At 38.8% G+C, this 12,221-nt stretch overlaps 1 protein-coding gene across 2 annotated transcripts in view; it reads right to left on the bottom strand.

Annotated features, from left to right (window-relative positions):
- The window catches only part of MACROD2 (mono-ADP ribosylhydrolase 2), an 840,242-nt gene that overhangs the window by 595,377 nt on the left and 232,644 nt on the right, over positions 1–12,221 (bottom strand). For both annotated transcript variants that reach the window (XM_065739549.1, XM_065739548.1), the window contains exon 5: positions 3,608–3,724. In XM_065739549.1, the coding sequence (XP_065595621.1) occupies positions 3,608–3,724 (117 nt within the window). The remainder of the gene's footprint in view (positions 1–3,607; positions 3,725–12,221) is intronic.

Below are 12,221 nucleotides of genomic sequence, written 5' to 3'. Positions count from 1 at the left end.
TCACAAGGTCTTCATTGGTTTTAAACCCATTAAAAAACTCATAGAATGGGACTATTTTTTAACGTGTATCTGACAGGCGCTTTTTTATGGCGTACCTCTACAAGCAGACAACAAGCCACGAGGTTGTTATGGACTCTTGGATCCAGCTATAAACACAACTCTCATTCGGACCATTTTCTGCCAATAGAGCCAACTGAGACCATCAAACAAATGAGAAGGAAAACTAGCATTAGTAGAGCTTTAAACAGATTCTGCTCATCTGCTATTTAAAACAATGTACTGTTCAATGTCTGAGGACCAGTCATGCAAGATTTAAAATAAACTTTGCTTTAAAAAGGAACAACATGAGGCCCCAAAGTTAAATAACTGATGGTTCCTTTGGTAAAGCACTGAAGGTATATACCTGACCAAAACATGACGCAATTTGAACACTTGGTGTGCAGTGACAAGTTGGATATATGAATAGGTGTCTGCTGGAAAACAACTATAAATTACATCAACCAAATGATGTATTCAACAAATAACTTGTTTGGCACTTGAGGGTCTTTGTCTAGGCTTTTGCAGTACAGAAGGCAGATGGCGATTACACCGACTTCTGTAAAACTGTATTGAGCGTTACATTAACCGCTAGTTAGAAAACTAATTTTGATTTCACCTCTATTTCCATAAAGACTGTTTTTTGCCTTCCAAAAAGATACCTTGAAAAGTTCATAAAGCAAAACCTCTCAGCTATAGACACATCAGTCTTTGTCTGTTCACATTACTAAGATGGAAAGATGAGAAAAAAAGAAACTACTTTATGCACTCTCTCCCTAAACACACTTAACTGTTACTTGTGTACTTCAGAGACTGATTTGACAGATTTAACTACTGGAACAAAACACAGAAGACTATCATCTGCCATAAATCACTGCACTCTTCTTAGGTGTTTTTCTGTTTTCATTTGTGAAAAAGCAGTTATCACACCTGTTCTTATTTAATGTAAGTCAATACAGCAAATTACACAATAAAATGCAATTGCTCATAGATAGCCACAATATTTATTTGCCAACTATCGCTTTCCTTTTCCTTAAAAAGCCAACTCAATTCCAGCTTCCTCCGAGTTCCCTGTAAAACTACATGATATGCTGCATGATCCTTCTTTAACACTGTGTTTGCAGTTTAAGCCCAAGACTTGCATCATGCATTGCTCTGGGACAGAGCAGTCTGCACATGCAACTTTGCTGATTTCAGAAACTAGAGATGAGAACTAGAGATGGAAAAATCCCAGGGGTAGGAAATACTATTGGAACATTTAGAGTTCCGCTAAGCAACACAAAAATAACAATTCATCACAATAGGAGCTATAATTCACATTTAATAACATTACTCATCTAATTACAATCTCATGAAGACCAGAGACAAGAAAATCATTACTCTAAACTGTTAACTAATTATCATAGCAGGTCTCATGTACACAACTAGGTGAAAAGTAAAATCAAAAGCTGGCATGTATCCATTCACCTATGACTACAAACAAATTGCTGAAATAGACATATGCTTCAAAGAACACCTGGATGGGAGAGTCAGGAAATCCTGTCACATCGCTGCTCCATTGCAAAGATGGGATATGAAATGCATTCATATTGTCCTACTGTTGCAACAAAGCGACACAGAGTGGTAAAAGATATTAAGCGGCTCTACAGTCCTTCAAAAAATGAAAACAGAGTTTAGATTGTCTCATCTGTTTCTGATGATGAGTGTATAGGTTACAAGAATTGAATGACCCATAATATAAAGCTTCTGAAAGGAAAAGCAAAAACAAACAGTGGATGAACACAAGTATATATTAAGGAAAAAAGTCAAGAGTAACTAACTCTCAGACTGCATGAAAATTTGATGCTTTCCTCCTTTTGCCTGTTTGACAGTTAACATATCCTTTCCCCATTTCATGCTGATACATGATCATATATAAACAGATATGTCTTTGATGCAGATTCAGTGTCAAAGAATACCAATTAAGCAGAATAATGGCCTTTCTCTGCAGGTAGTTACAGGTTCTATTTCAAACCACAAGTGATAACAGGTTTTCCCATTGTTTTGCTTACTTATATAAAGAACAAATTAAAAAAAAAATCCCTATAGTATTCAACCATTATATAAGTCCACAAACCTTACTTAAGCAAGACCTATTAAATTGCAATAAAACTTAAAAGGCCTCAGACACGACCCTATCTTTTTCAAACACAGGTCAGTGCTCACTGCTTTGGTACCTTACGCTTATTTTCTCTCATTAAAACACATGGAGGAATTAAGAACCATGTATGAGCAACTTTTCTGTGACTCCCAATATTTTTCTCCTTCCATCTTTTTCTATTTTTCTTAGAGTTTAAGAATTAAACCTCAAAAATTTACAACAGAGACCATATTCCCCAACAACCTTACTAATTTTTACAGGAATCTGGTATATAATTTCACCATATAGAAAACCATGGAGTAGCTACCACATTGGATGTTCCTCAGAAGGCTTCCTGATCCAAAGCCAAATTAACCTTTCATAAATAACCATTAACCACCTGGTAAATCTATGCATACAACATGAAATTTTACCTATGTATAGCAATGATCACTGTCAAGGAAATAATTGGTACTTATCACCACCACCACCACTCCAAACAACTGGATCCCACCTCTTCATTACTAAGGTGTTAAGAGACACAGGAACATAAAGGTAACTTGTTTCTGCACTATGCATTTAAATTTATGTGGAAACAGACTAAAAAAAAAAATCAAATTAAGAGAGCAGATCTAAAATACATCTCAATGAGTTATGTTACTAGTGCAGATTACATGTTAAAATAAGTTTGAATACTAGTTATGTGCTATTCCTAATGCTTTCCTGATATTTGCATTGTAAATTAATATTCTTGAAGAGACTGCCTACATTTTGACTCGTACCAACATGAAGTCAACACGTTATTTTTTTCCAAGACCAGTTCAATGACAATGTGAGAAGGTCAAATCACCTTCTTCCTATTTTAAATTAGATGGGAATTCTGGCAATTCCACTTTCAAAGTGCAAAAACATTTCAACATTGAGCTGCATTCCACCAAAAGGTAAAGTGTGACAGATGCCTTTGCAGTAATTGCCAATCAGCCCCTACACAGCAGCTGAAAACACAATACATCACTTTGATCTCCTCAGCTATCAAAGCATGCACAATCAACAAATCTTCATGAGGAATATGAAATATGCAACATTTCCAAAACCTGTCTCCATGGAACTTAAATATGATAATGTATATTTTGTTCATACTTCATAAAGCATTTCAAATCCGTTACTATGCATATGAAAGGATATGTTTTAGTTTGCAAGAAAAATAAACACGAAAGATGTTTTATATTTTAGAGACATGTGAGTTTTCATTGGATAACATAGGTGAAATAATCGTTTAGAAAAGCCTGAATTGCTTTGAGGGAAAGACATTATTACAGAGCATGCTTAATTAAGTCCCTCTGCTAACCTTGTAAAATGAATACCTTGTTGAATTAGACTACAGGGAAATAAGGCATGCATAGCAGCTCCACGTGCATAAAACAAAAAGATGCTAAGAAGGAGATGACTTACATTTTGCAGGTAGGTCATATCCACACGTAATTTTCGCTTGTCCAGTCTCACAGCCACTCAGGTTGCGGCACTCAGCAAGTAAGCAGGGCCCAGCAGCTCTGTGTATACAGCCATCCACTACAAAAGCAAATCCAGAAAATTTCATTTATTAAAAAACATTTTTGGGCATTCAAACTAGCGTTCAAACAAAGGTATGGCCACTAACATTTACAGCTCATGTTTACAGCCCTACTGATCTACAGGTAGACATCCAAGTATCCACAAACTTCTTTTTCTGCCAGAATTAGTACATGTTTATCCAAAAAAAACAAGTATTTAGTGAACAGCTGCTAACCAGAAAGACAACGGGTAGAAAAGGTAAAGCAAAATTAAAATTTTAATGATAGAATATAGTCTTGCTCGAGGCTCAAATAAATTCTCTTTCTATTATGAAAATAACACTTATTCCCAGATAAATACCAAACTCTTTTTTGATACAGATCTGATTCTCCTAGAATCATGCAGACTATTTAATGTCAATGTCCTATTAAGGCCTTAGACAAAAAAATCCATGAGATAATGCTTATGAAATTTACAAAAATACTTCCTTTTGACCTTTATTCTTTCCTTTTTCTTTTTTGTCTTGCATGATCTGTTGCAATACTATGGAGTTAATTAAATAATTATTACTAAAGGTTGCAATTGCAGCTAAGTATGCAAGAAAATTAGTTGAGTGCATAGATCTTTTTACCCTTGGGAGCCAGCAAAAGAATACTAGCAGTAGCAAAGGCAAAAAATAAATAAATAAATAAAGGCTGCTGGCACAGCATTTCTGCTCACTCAACATACAAAGAAATCATTTTCTGTAATTACTGAAGAAAAGTTAAAGAAAAAGGAAACGCTATGCACACCAACACAGCAACTACATGAAGGCCGTAAGCCAGCAGCAACGATGAAGTTCCACTACAAGAAATAACCATCATATAAATCACAATTCTATTCAGAAAAGGTAAAGTAAGCTGAAGAATAAAGGCTAAACAAGTTCTTGTTAAGACAAGAAAGATAGATTCTGTGTTGGTCGATATTTTATTTCATATTTAACCAGTTCGAAGCTATACTAATTTCCAACAGCACTTTTGAAACAATTAAAGCAAAAAAAGGTCTGAAATCCAAGATTAGATGGGATTTCAAGAAATGCATAGAATCCCAGAATTGCCTGTGTACCACCCCACGTGCCAGCACAGAAAGATAGGCAGCACAGTCCAGGTCTTGGCCTCCCAGCCACCCACTGCCATCCAAGCTGCAGGGAATTTCAGGAGCTCCCTCATCCCTGAGGTGTCTCTGAAGCAGGAACGGCAGCCAGGACTCACTGTGCAGAGGACATGGTTTGGTTTGGAAGGTGTGGCACATTTATCCAAAGCCATATGCCTGATACGTAGGGACGTAACTCCTTTCCCTGACTGCAGCTGCCTTCTTATTTTCTTACTGAAAATGCCTTACTTTCAGCTGTAAGTATGTCATGTACCACCTACACCACCATGCTAAGTCTAATTATTCCACCTCAGCTGAATTTTCATTCTTCACATACCCAAAATCTCTGCTCAACAGACTACAAGATGTTAATGCAAGAATTATACAGTAAGAAGTCTTTCAGCTCAGGAGCACCGGACAAGAACTCAAGTCCACACAGCCCACAATCCATAGCTTTGGATTCAGCACTTCCATGCCTGAGCTATTTCTTGTCCTTCACTGCAGGGCACCCTCCCCTGAACTGTGTCTATACAGTTACTTGTTCAGACACCCTCTGAACCAAACCATCTAGAAAAAACAACTTTTCTTTTACCCCCAAGCACATTAATTTTATACCAGGTCCAGCACAGAGCACAGCCAAGCAACAGAACCTGCAGAAAGGTGTCACCACCTCCTATGGAGAAGCAGAAGCACAAATTTACCTCCTCCAAACCCCCAGTACATTACCAAACCCTGAATGCTAATAAACCATGTGCCAGATCAGCCGTGATGGCCAACAGACAGACAACCCCAGCTCTCCATCTATAAACAACTCCTCACTGGAAGAAACAGGCTCTTAACGCACACACAGCTGAGGTACAGATGGCCCATCACTGGTTGGCCCTCCTCAGCTCCACTCTCAGCCTTTCTGATTGAAGCAGCCTCCAGCAGGATGAAAAGGTAATTGAAAAAAATTGAATTCTTAACTGAGGCAAATCAATTCTATCATAGCCAATTTTGACATATGACAAGGAAAATGGAAGACATCTGCCAAAAAAAAAAACAAGTAGAAGTTCATGCTTCTCTTATAAAGATGGCTTAACAGAAAATGATTGAATACTCTGGACAGGCGTAGATGGAAACTTAGACATTAGCATTTGATATACTTCAGTGACTGCACAGAAGAATGATTTCTTAAAAATATATATAAATACAGTCGCCACTGTCTACATAACCTATTCCTTCTATCATGACTTATTAAATACTTGAGCAGAGATGACCTCTGATCTATGTACACATACTGCATGTAATACGATGAGAACTCAAATAATGCTAGAAACATTTTACATGTCCAATAATATACTCATTTTGTAACACAACTTTGATAATTCTTCTAGCAACAACCCAAGCAGTGAAACATCATGCCAAATTTTAGCACTCCACATAACATAAAGAAAAACTGGCAAAGAGAGAAGGAGGATGAACAAACCTAAATGCAATACTTCATGCCCTAGCTGTATTAATTGAAAAAAAAAAAAAACTGTGGGCAGGCACAAAACATTCGCGTGAGATGCTCCATTTGCTGGAATTGTGAGCTGACTAGCAATGTAAGCAGACAGGGAAGCTAAGCATTGTTAACAGGATAACTTTACGGAAATTGGAGATAATGGAAAGAATCTCAGGAGGGGGAAAAATGATGGCCCAAGATATAATGTTATTGTGTAGTAAGGAGGAAGAGATTTACATGATAGCGATGGCGTGCTGCCAAATTACTTTTGTAAGAAAGCAAACAATCCTTGATATATTGGTTTCAAATACTTCATCTGTGTCATCAGTTTGATGTAGATGTGCTCCTCTGCATTTTTCAAAACAGATTTGGGAAACATTAAACCACAACCCAACATTCCTTTCCCGGAATTACTATGCATAACTAGCTATAAAAACCCAGGCACTTCACTTACGCTCAAATCTGACTTGCATCTCGTGACGGTGGTAAGAAATTATGCATTATCACAGTTTTCTACAACCAAAAAAAAACATCCTTTTACTCAGAAGCTATCACTCAGCTTCGCTTTGCCTGTTCTCTACAGCCTGCATTCCTGTCCAGGTTTAGGGAAATCACATCTATATGTTGGGTCATTTATATTCACGAGTGAGTTGTCATTTCACAACTACAGGAAAGGCATGGGAAAACCCCACAAACAAAACTATCAGTTCTAAATGACAAGAAACTCCACTTCTAGAAATAGATTAATAGATACCAAATCCTTGGTATTTCTAAGTCTTGGCAAGAACTGAAAGCACCATTTCACCCTGCCTTGGCTGGAGAATCACATGGTAGGGTTTTTCCTGATCTTGACAAGCTTATAGGAATGGTATTTTTGAGGGATGAAAAGCAGCTCAAGGAGCTTGAGATTTAACTCTAGACTTCAAGAAGTTCATGCTTGCATAAAGCTATTAAAAGTACTATTCCAACTTTTTTCATTAAAATAGTATTAACAATCACATTGCACGCATCCATAAGTTTTAGGAGCCACTGGGGACAGCACTTTGTTCTCCCAACAATTCAGCAGAAGCCCTTAATGAAGAAAAACTCCTTCCAAAGCTGCTGCAATCAATGCCATTGGTTGCACAAAGAAGTCACCTGAAAATAACCACTTACATGAACAAAATCAAGCTTCAAAATAAAACTCGTAGGCAAAACCAGAGAGTTTTTTTAAATACTGAATTCTTTGACATCTCTCTACACCACTGAAAAATAAGAAAATGTCATCTTTTAAAATTTAATTTCTCACAAAGCAAGTGTATTTGTTCTCCAAAATTAAAGGGTTCAAGTTGCATAGCAAAAAGTTGCTAATTTACTGATGTACAGCATAGAAACAATCTATTTCTTACAGAAAATCCCTTAAAATTGCAAATGAAGCAAAAGCAAAGGAAACAGAATTAAGGGTATCATGGGATGCTGCTTGGAAAAAAAAAAAAGACCTCAGCAAAACCAATCTTGCAGTGCAGATGGTAATAAAATAGGGTAAGATAATCAAACACCACAGCAAAATAATACAAAATTCCCCTGGTAATAATAAGCACTAACTTCTTCTGTGACCTTGCATCTGAGTCTGGATAAATTGGAGAAACGGTGTAAACAACTACATGCTCTTTTATTCATAGCAGTTCCCATTCCCAGGAATCTCAAGACCTTTATTTCTGGTTTTCACCAGGAAATTCAGGAGATTTACTTCTTTTATCAAGTTAACTGTGCGTGATTTATCAATGACGCCTCACCACTCTTCCACATGGCAGGAGTGAAAAGGAAAAAAAACACAGAAAAATGTCATTTGAGCAGATATACTACTAAGGATACACAAGAACAAGTTGGTTTGCCCCAACTGCAGCATGCCTCGGCTGTACGTGCCCTGACTGTTTGTGGATTTTTCAAAACTGCTCACTGCAAGAATGCACACAGAAATGACACCAAGCCTGCAAAAGTGCTGGAGTGCCTCTAGAAAGTTCACTGGAAACAAGTCCTGGGAAAGACACAACTGCTTCTCGGCGACTGGTGTCAAGGGGAAATAAATCCGCCCAGCAAGAGACAACAGCTGCTGGTCTAATGAACAAAGGTGGGGATCTTAAAAAAATTACAACACAGATGCCAGTCGGCCGCTGCTGCTGCTAAAAGTGGCAGTTTATATTACAGAGATGGCCTCTGCCATTGGGACATTTAATGAACTGAAGATTTTTAATCAATGCACTGGTTTATAGGCCTCCAGCATAATTAGTTTTAAATACTTAGCATTTAGACAGTACTTTCTAGCCAGGATCTGAAAGAATTTAAAAGCATGATATGACTCAGCCTTAAAACTCTCCATTTTAAAAACAAAAACCACAGATAACTGCGTATTTTGAGATGGCTGTTTCACTGAATTAAGCTCCTGTCTCGACACAGACATTCTGAATTTATAGCTTCTTAAATACAGTTTTCTTTCAGTTTTCAGAAATTCTTGGTGCCTACTCCTGACTTAAACCAGGGCACAACTGAGAGCTTAAAATCTCAGTGCTTAGGTTGCTGGTTGGGTGTCTACCTTCACTTAAGAATCAACATTTGAGATGACACAAAGGGCCTTACTGCAGTCAGAATTAAAACTGCAGGTGCACTCAGCGCCAGTCACTAAACCATGCCACAGGGGAAGTTCAACATCATCATAATATAGAGCACTAGAACCTTTACTGTAGTACAAACATCAAGCAACAGGCCCACTAGAAACAATGGTACCTGAAAGCGTTATTGTAACATCATCCCGGGTAAATTTACATCTTTGAATAGGGTTCGATGGAATACTCCAAGTTTACCACTAAAAACAAGCAGTTTTTGCCCGTTCTGGTGAAGAGGGCCAGAAATTATATTGTAAAAACAACTTAATGCTTAATGAGAATGCTGTCCTTAGTCTGGATGTAGTTCACATCAAAGGATGACAAAAACAGCTGCAAGGTCCTGAACTAAGTCCTTGCTACAGGATGACAAGATGCACAGAAATAGGAAATCTATCAGTGATTCAAAATAAAATGTATTTACCCAGAGGTCTGCTAAATGTTAAGCATGTGCTATGCTTACTGCATACAACCAACCATACTTATTTTGAAAAACATGAAACAAAAGTAAAAGTGCATTTCCTGGCAAATCTTCGTTTCGCTGAGTCAAAAAACTTGGGATATCAGGAAATCAAATCAAAAGTATGTGAAAAGCTCGGTAAAAGTTGCTCCATCACACTAGCTGTAATGACTGCTAAATTCCTCCCAAGAACAGCAAACCAATAAACACTGCTCTCATATTCTTGTACTAAGGACATCACCATTCTTGGTCTCTGTGAGCTCCACTTCAATTTCGTAGACAGAGTTATAATGTCAATAGGATTCACACTTCTGTCAGCCCACTCAAGCAGCATAAGGGCTCTGAGAAACATGGGTCTGATAAACCTGTCTGAATGTCACACTTTTGGCAGTAAAAAAAACAACTAGGAAAGGCTCCAATTGTAGTTTTCCAATTTTCCCCAGTCCAAAATCCTGACATTAAGGCATGTGTGAAAGAACCACACACTCCTTTTTAATTGTGTTAATGTTGAAACACCTGACACACCACAGTCTTCTCAAATGGAACTGAGACAGCTAAGCCTGAAAAACTTCCCTGCAGAAAGACTGCACGATGTTGTTTATTCAAAGCCCTAACTACAAGCTCATTACTTAGCACCCTTACTTATTTCCTCCTGGATTTCCACTCATGCTAGTATGCAATTATTACATACTCTCATTATTATAAACTAAAAACATGGAACAGCTTAGGGGAAAAAGAAGTGAGTGAGGAAGAGAGAAGCTGTGCACCCCCCAAAGAGAAAGGAAACCAAGTGGGCACTCTGCCTATTCTGAAGATGCACACACAATTCTGTTAGCTAAGCGTTCACCTTCAGTCCAGACAGCCAACAGAGTCCTGGTCTGTATCAACAGAGGGGAGGCAGTAAGGAGAGGGAGGGAATGTTCCTCCCAGCTCTGTCCTCATACAGCCCCACCTGCAATACTGCAACCAGGCCTCGGGCCCCAGCACAAGAGTGATGCAGAGATGCTGGAGTGGGTCCAGAGGAGGGACACAAAGATGCTCAGAGGGCTGGAGCCCCTCTCCTGTGAAGGAAGGATGAGGGAGGTGCGCTTGTTCAGTATGGAGAAGAGAAGGATCTGGGGAAACCACTGTGGCCTTCCAGGACTTGAAGGAAGCTTATAAAAGCAAGATGGAGAGACTTCTCACATGGGTAGATTGGACAAGGAGGAACAATTTTAAAGTGAAAGGGGGGGGATTTGGATTGGATGTTGGGGAAGTTTTTCACTGGAAGAGCAGTGAGGCCCTGGCACAAGCTGCCCAGAGAAGCTGTGGATGCCCAATCTCAAGGTGTTCAAGGCCAGGTTAGATAGGGCAACCCAATCTAGTACTTGACCTAGCAGCTGGCAAACCTGCCTGCAGCAGGGGGATTGGAACAAGATGATCTCTGAAGTTTCTCCCAACCAAAGCCATTCTATGATTTTATGATTCTAACATCTAAGATTCAACACTACCTCAAAATTGTATTACGTAAACGGTTGTGGAGATAACATCAGAACTCCTTTTTTCCCCTCCTTCCATCATGGCCCCTCACAAATTAGAAATGTGTTTAGTGGAGTCTAACATCCATGCCCACCTGCAACAAGGCTGCCAGCATCCTTCAGCCCCTCCGTGCTGTCCCTCCTCAACAGACACCTCTGTGCTTCCTTCTCTTAAGCACAGAAGAAACTCACAGCAAATAACCACATGGTTGTTTTAAAAACCTCACTGCAACCCTCTCTTTGTCATGATGCCATTAAGCTATTGATGACACTACACTGCTGCTGGGAAATCAGTCTCTGTCTAGTGCATAGAACTGTGTAGTCTATTTTTCCTCCTGCACTGTTCTGAAACATTAAGCTAAACTCTGAGGAACACTAAAGAAACAAAGAGATAAAAGAATAAATAACACTCCTGGAAGGACAATGAAACTCATGTTAGAAGGAAAAGAAAGAGAAAGTGGTTTACTACTTCACTTGATGGCCAAAGGCAAATGACTTAAAAGAAGTTAAGAGCAGAAAAAGCGGTCACCAGTGCTTCCTCAGCACATTCTTTGAACCCTTCTGTACTGGCAGCTTGCAAATTTAGCAGGACATCTTTCCTACATACCCCTGATACATATTCCTTTGTGTCTGCTTCAGTAAGCCTTGTGTGAGCATCTCACACTCACACATGCATCTGAATCTTTGTCTTCCCATTTTACGCAGTCCTCTCTGCACTGCGGACAGAATCATTAGCAAGAAATAAATACTGCTGGTTGTTCTATGTGCAAGCATGCAGCTAACCTAGAAGAGAATCAAAGCAGAAAAGAACACTGTGAAGTATCTGAAGAAGTTTTCTGCTTGTTTTTTTGCCCAGTCATAATGCCCACAGACAAGGAGGTTGCAGTGGCATGCTCCATTACTTGCAGACATCTCAAAAATAATATGTGCATGGGCCAGCCATGGCAAATGACTTATATTAAGCTGCAGTAGGTATTTGCATACTCAGAGTACAGTTATTAGGCAGTAATCACACAGTGATTATACAAATTTATTCACTATGATAGCTAACAGTTGTCAGGCATGGGTCAAGGATTTAGAGAGAATAGGCAACCATGTAATAATTGCACAATGATGGTGTAAAAGGAAGCCTTCTGTGGTGCGTTCTCACAGCCCAACAGGCTCTTGGCATGTCTTTCTTAAGAGTTGTATGTGTATACTGTAAAGACAGCAATACCTAAATTTAACCACTTTCTTCCCACTGAAAGCAGGGGGATGTGATCTAAGACCTGCTCTTCACACA

Source organism: Cyrtonyx montezumae, unplaced genomic scaffold (assembly GCF_038088225.1).
Source record: "Cyrtonyx montezumae isolate F1298 unplaced genomic scaffold, pur_monq_1.0 scaffold_24, whole genome shotgun sequence".
In the NCBI taxonomy this organism is placed as follows: Eukaryota; Metazoa; Chordata; class Aves; order Galliformes; family Odontophoridae; genus Cyrtonyx; species Cyrtonyx montezumae.
This window is presented reverse-complemented; position numbering and strand designations above follow the sequence as displayed.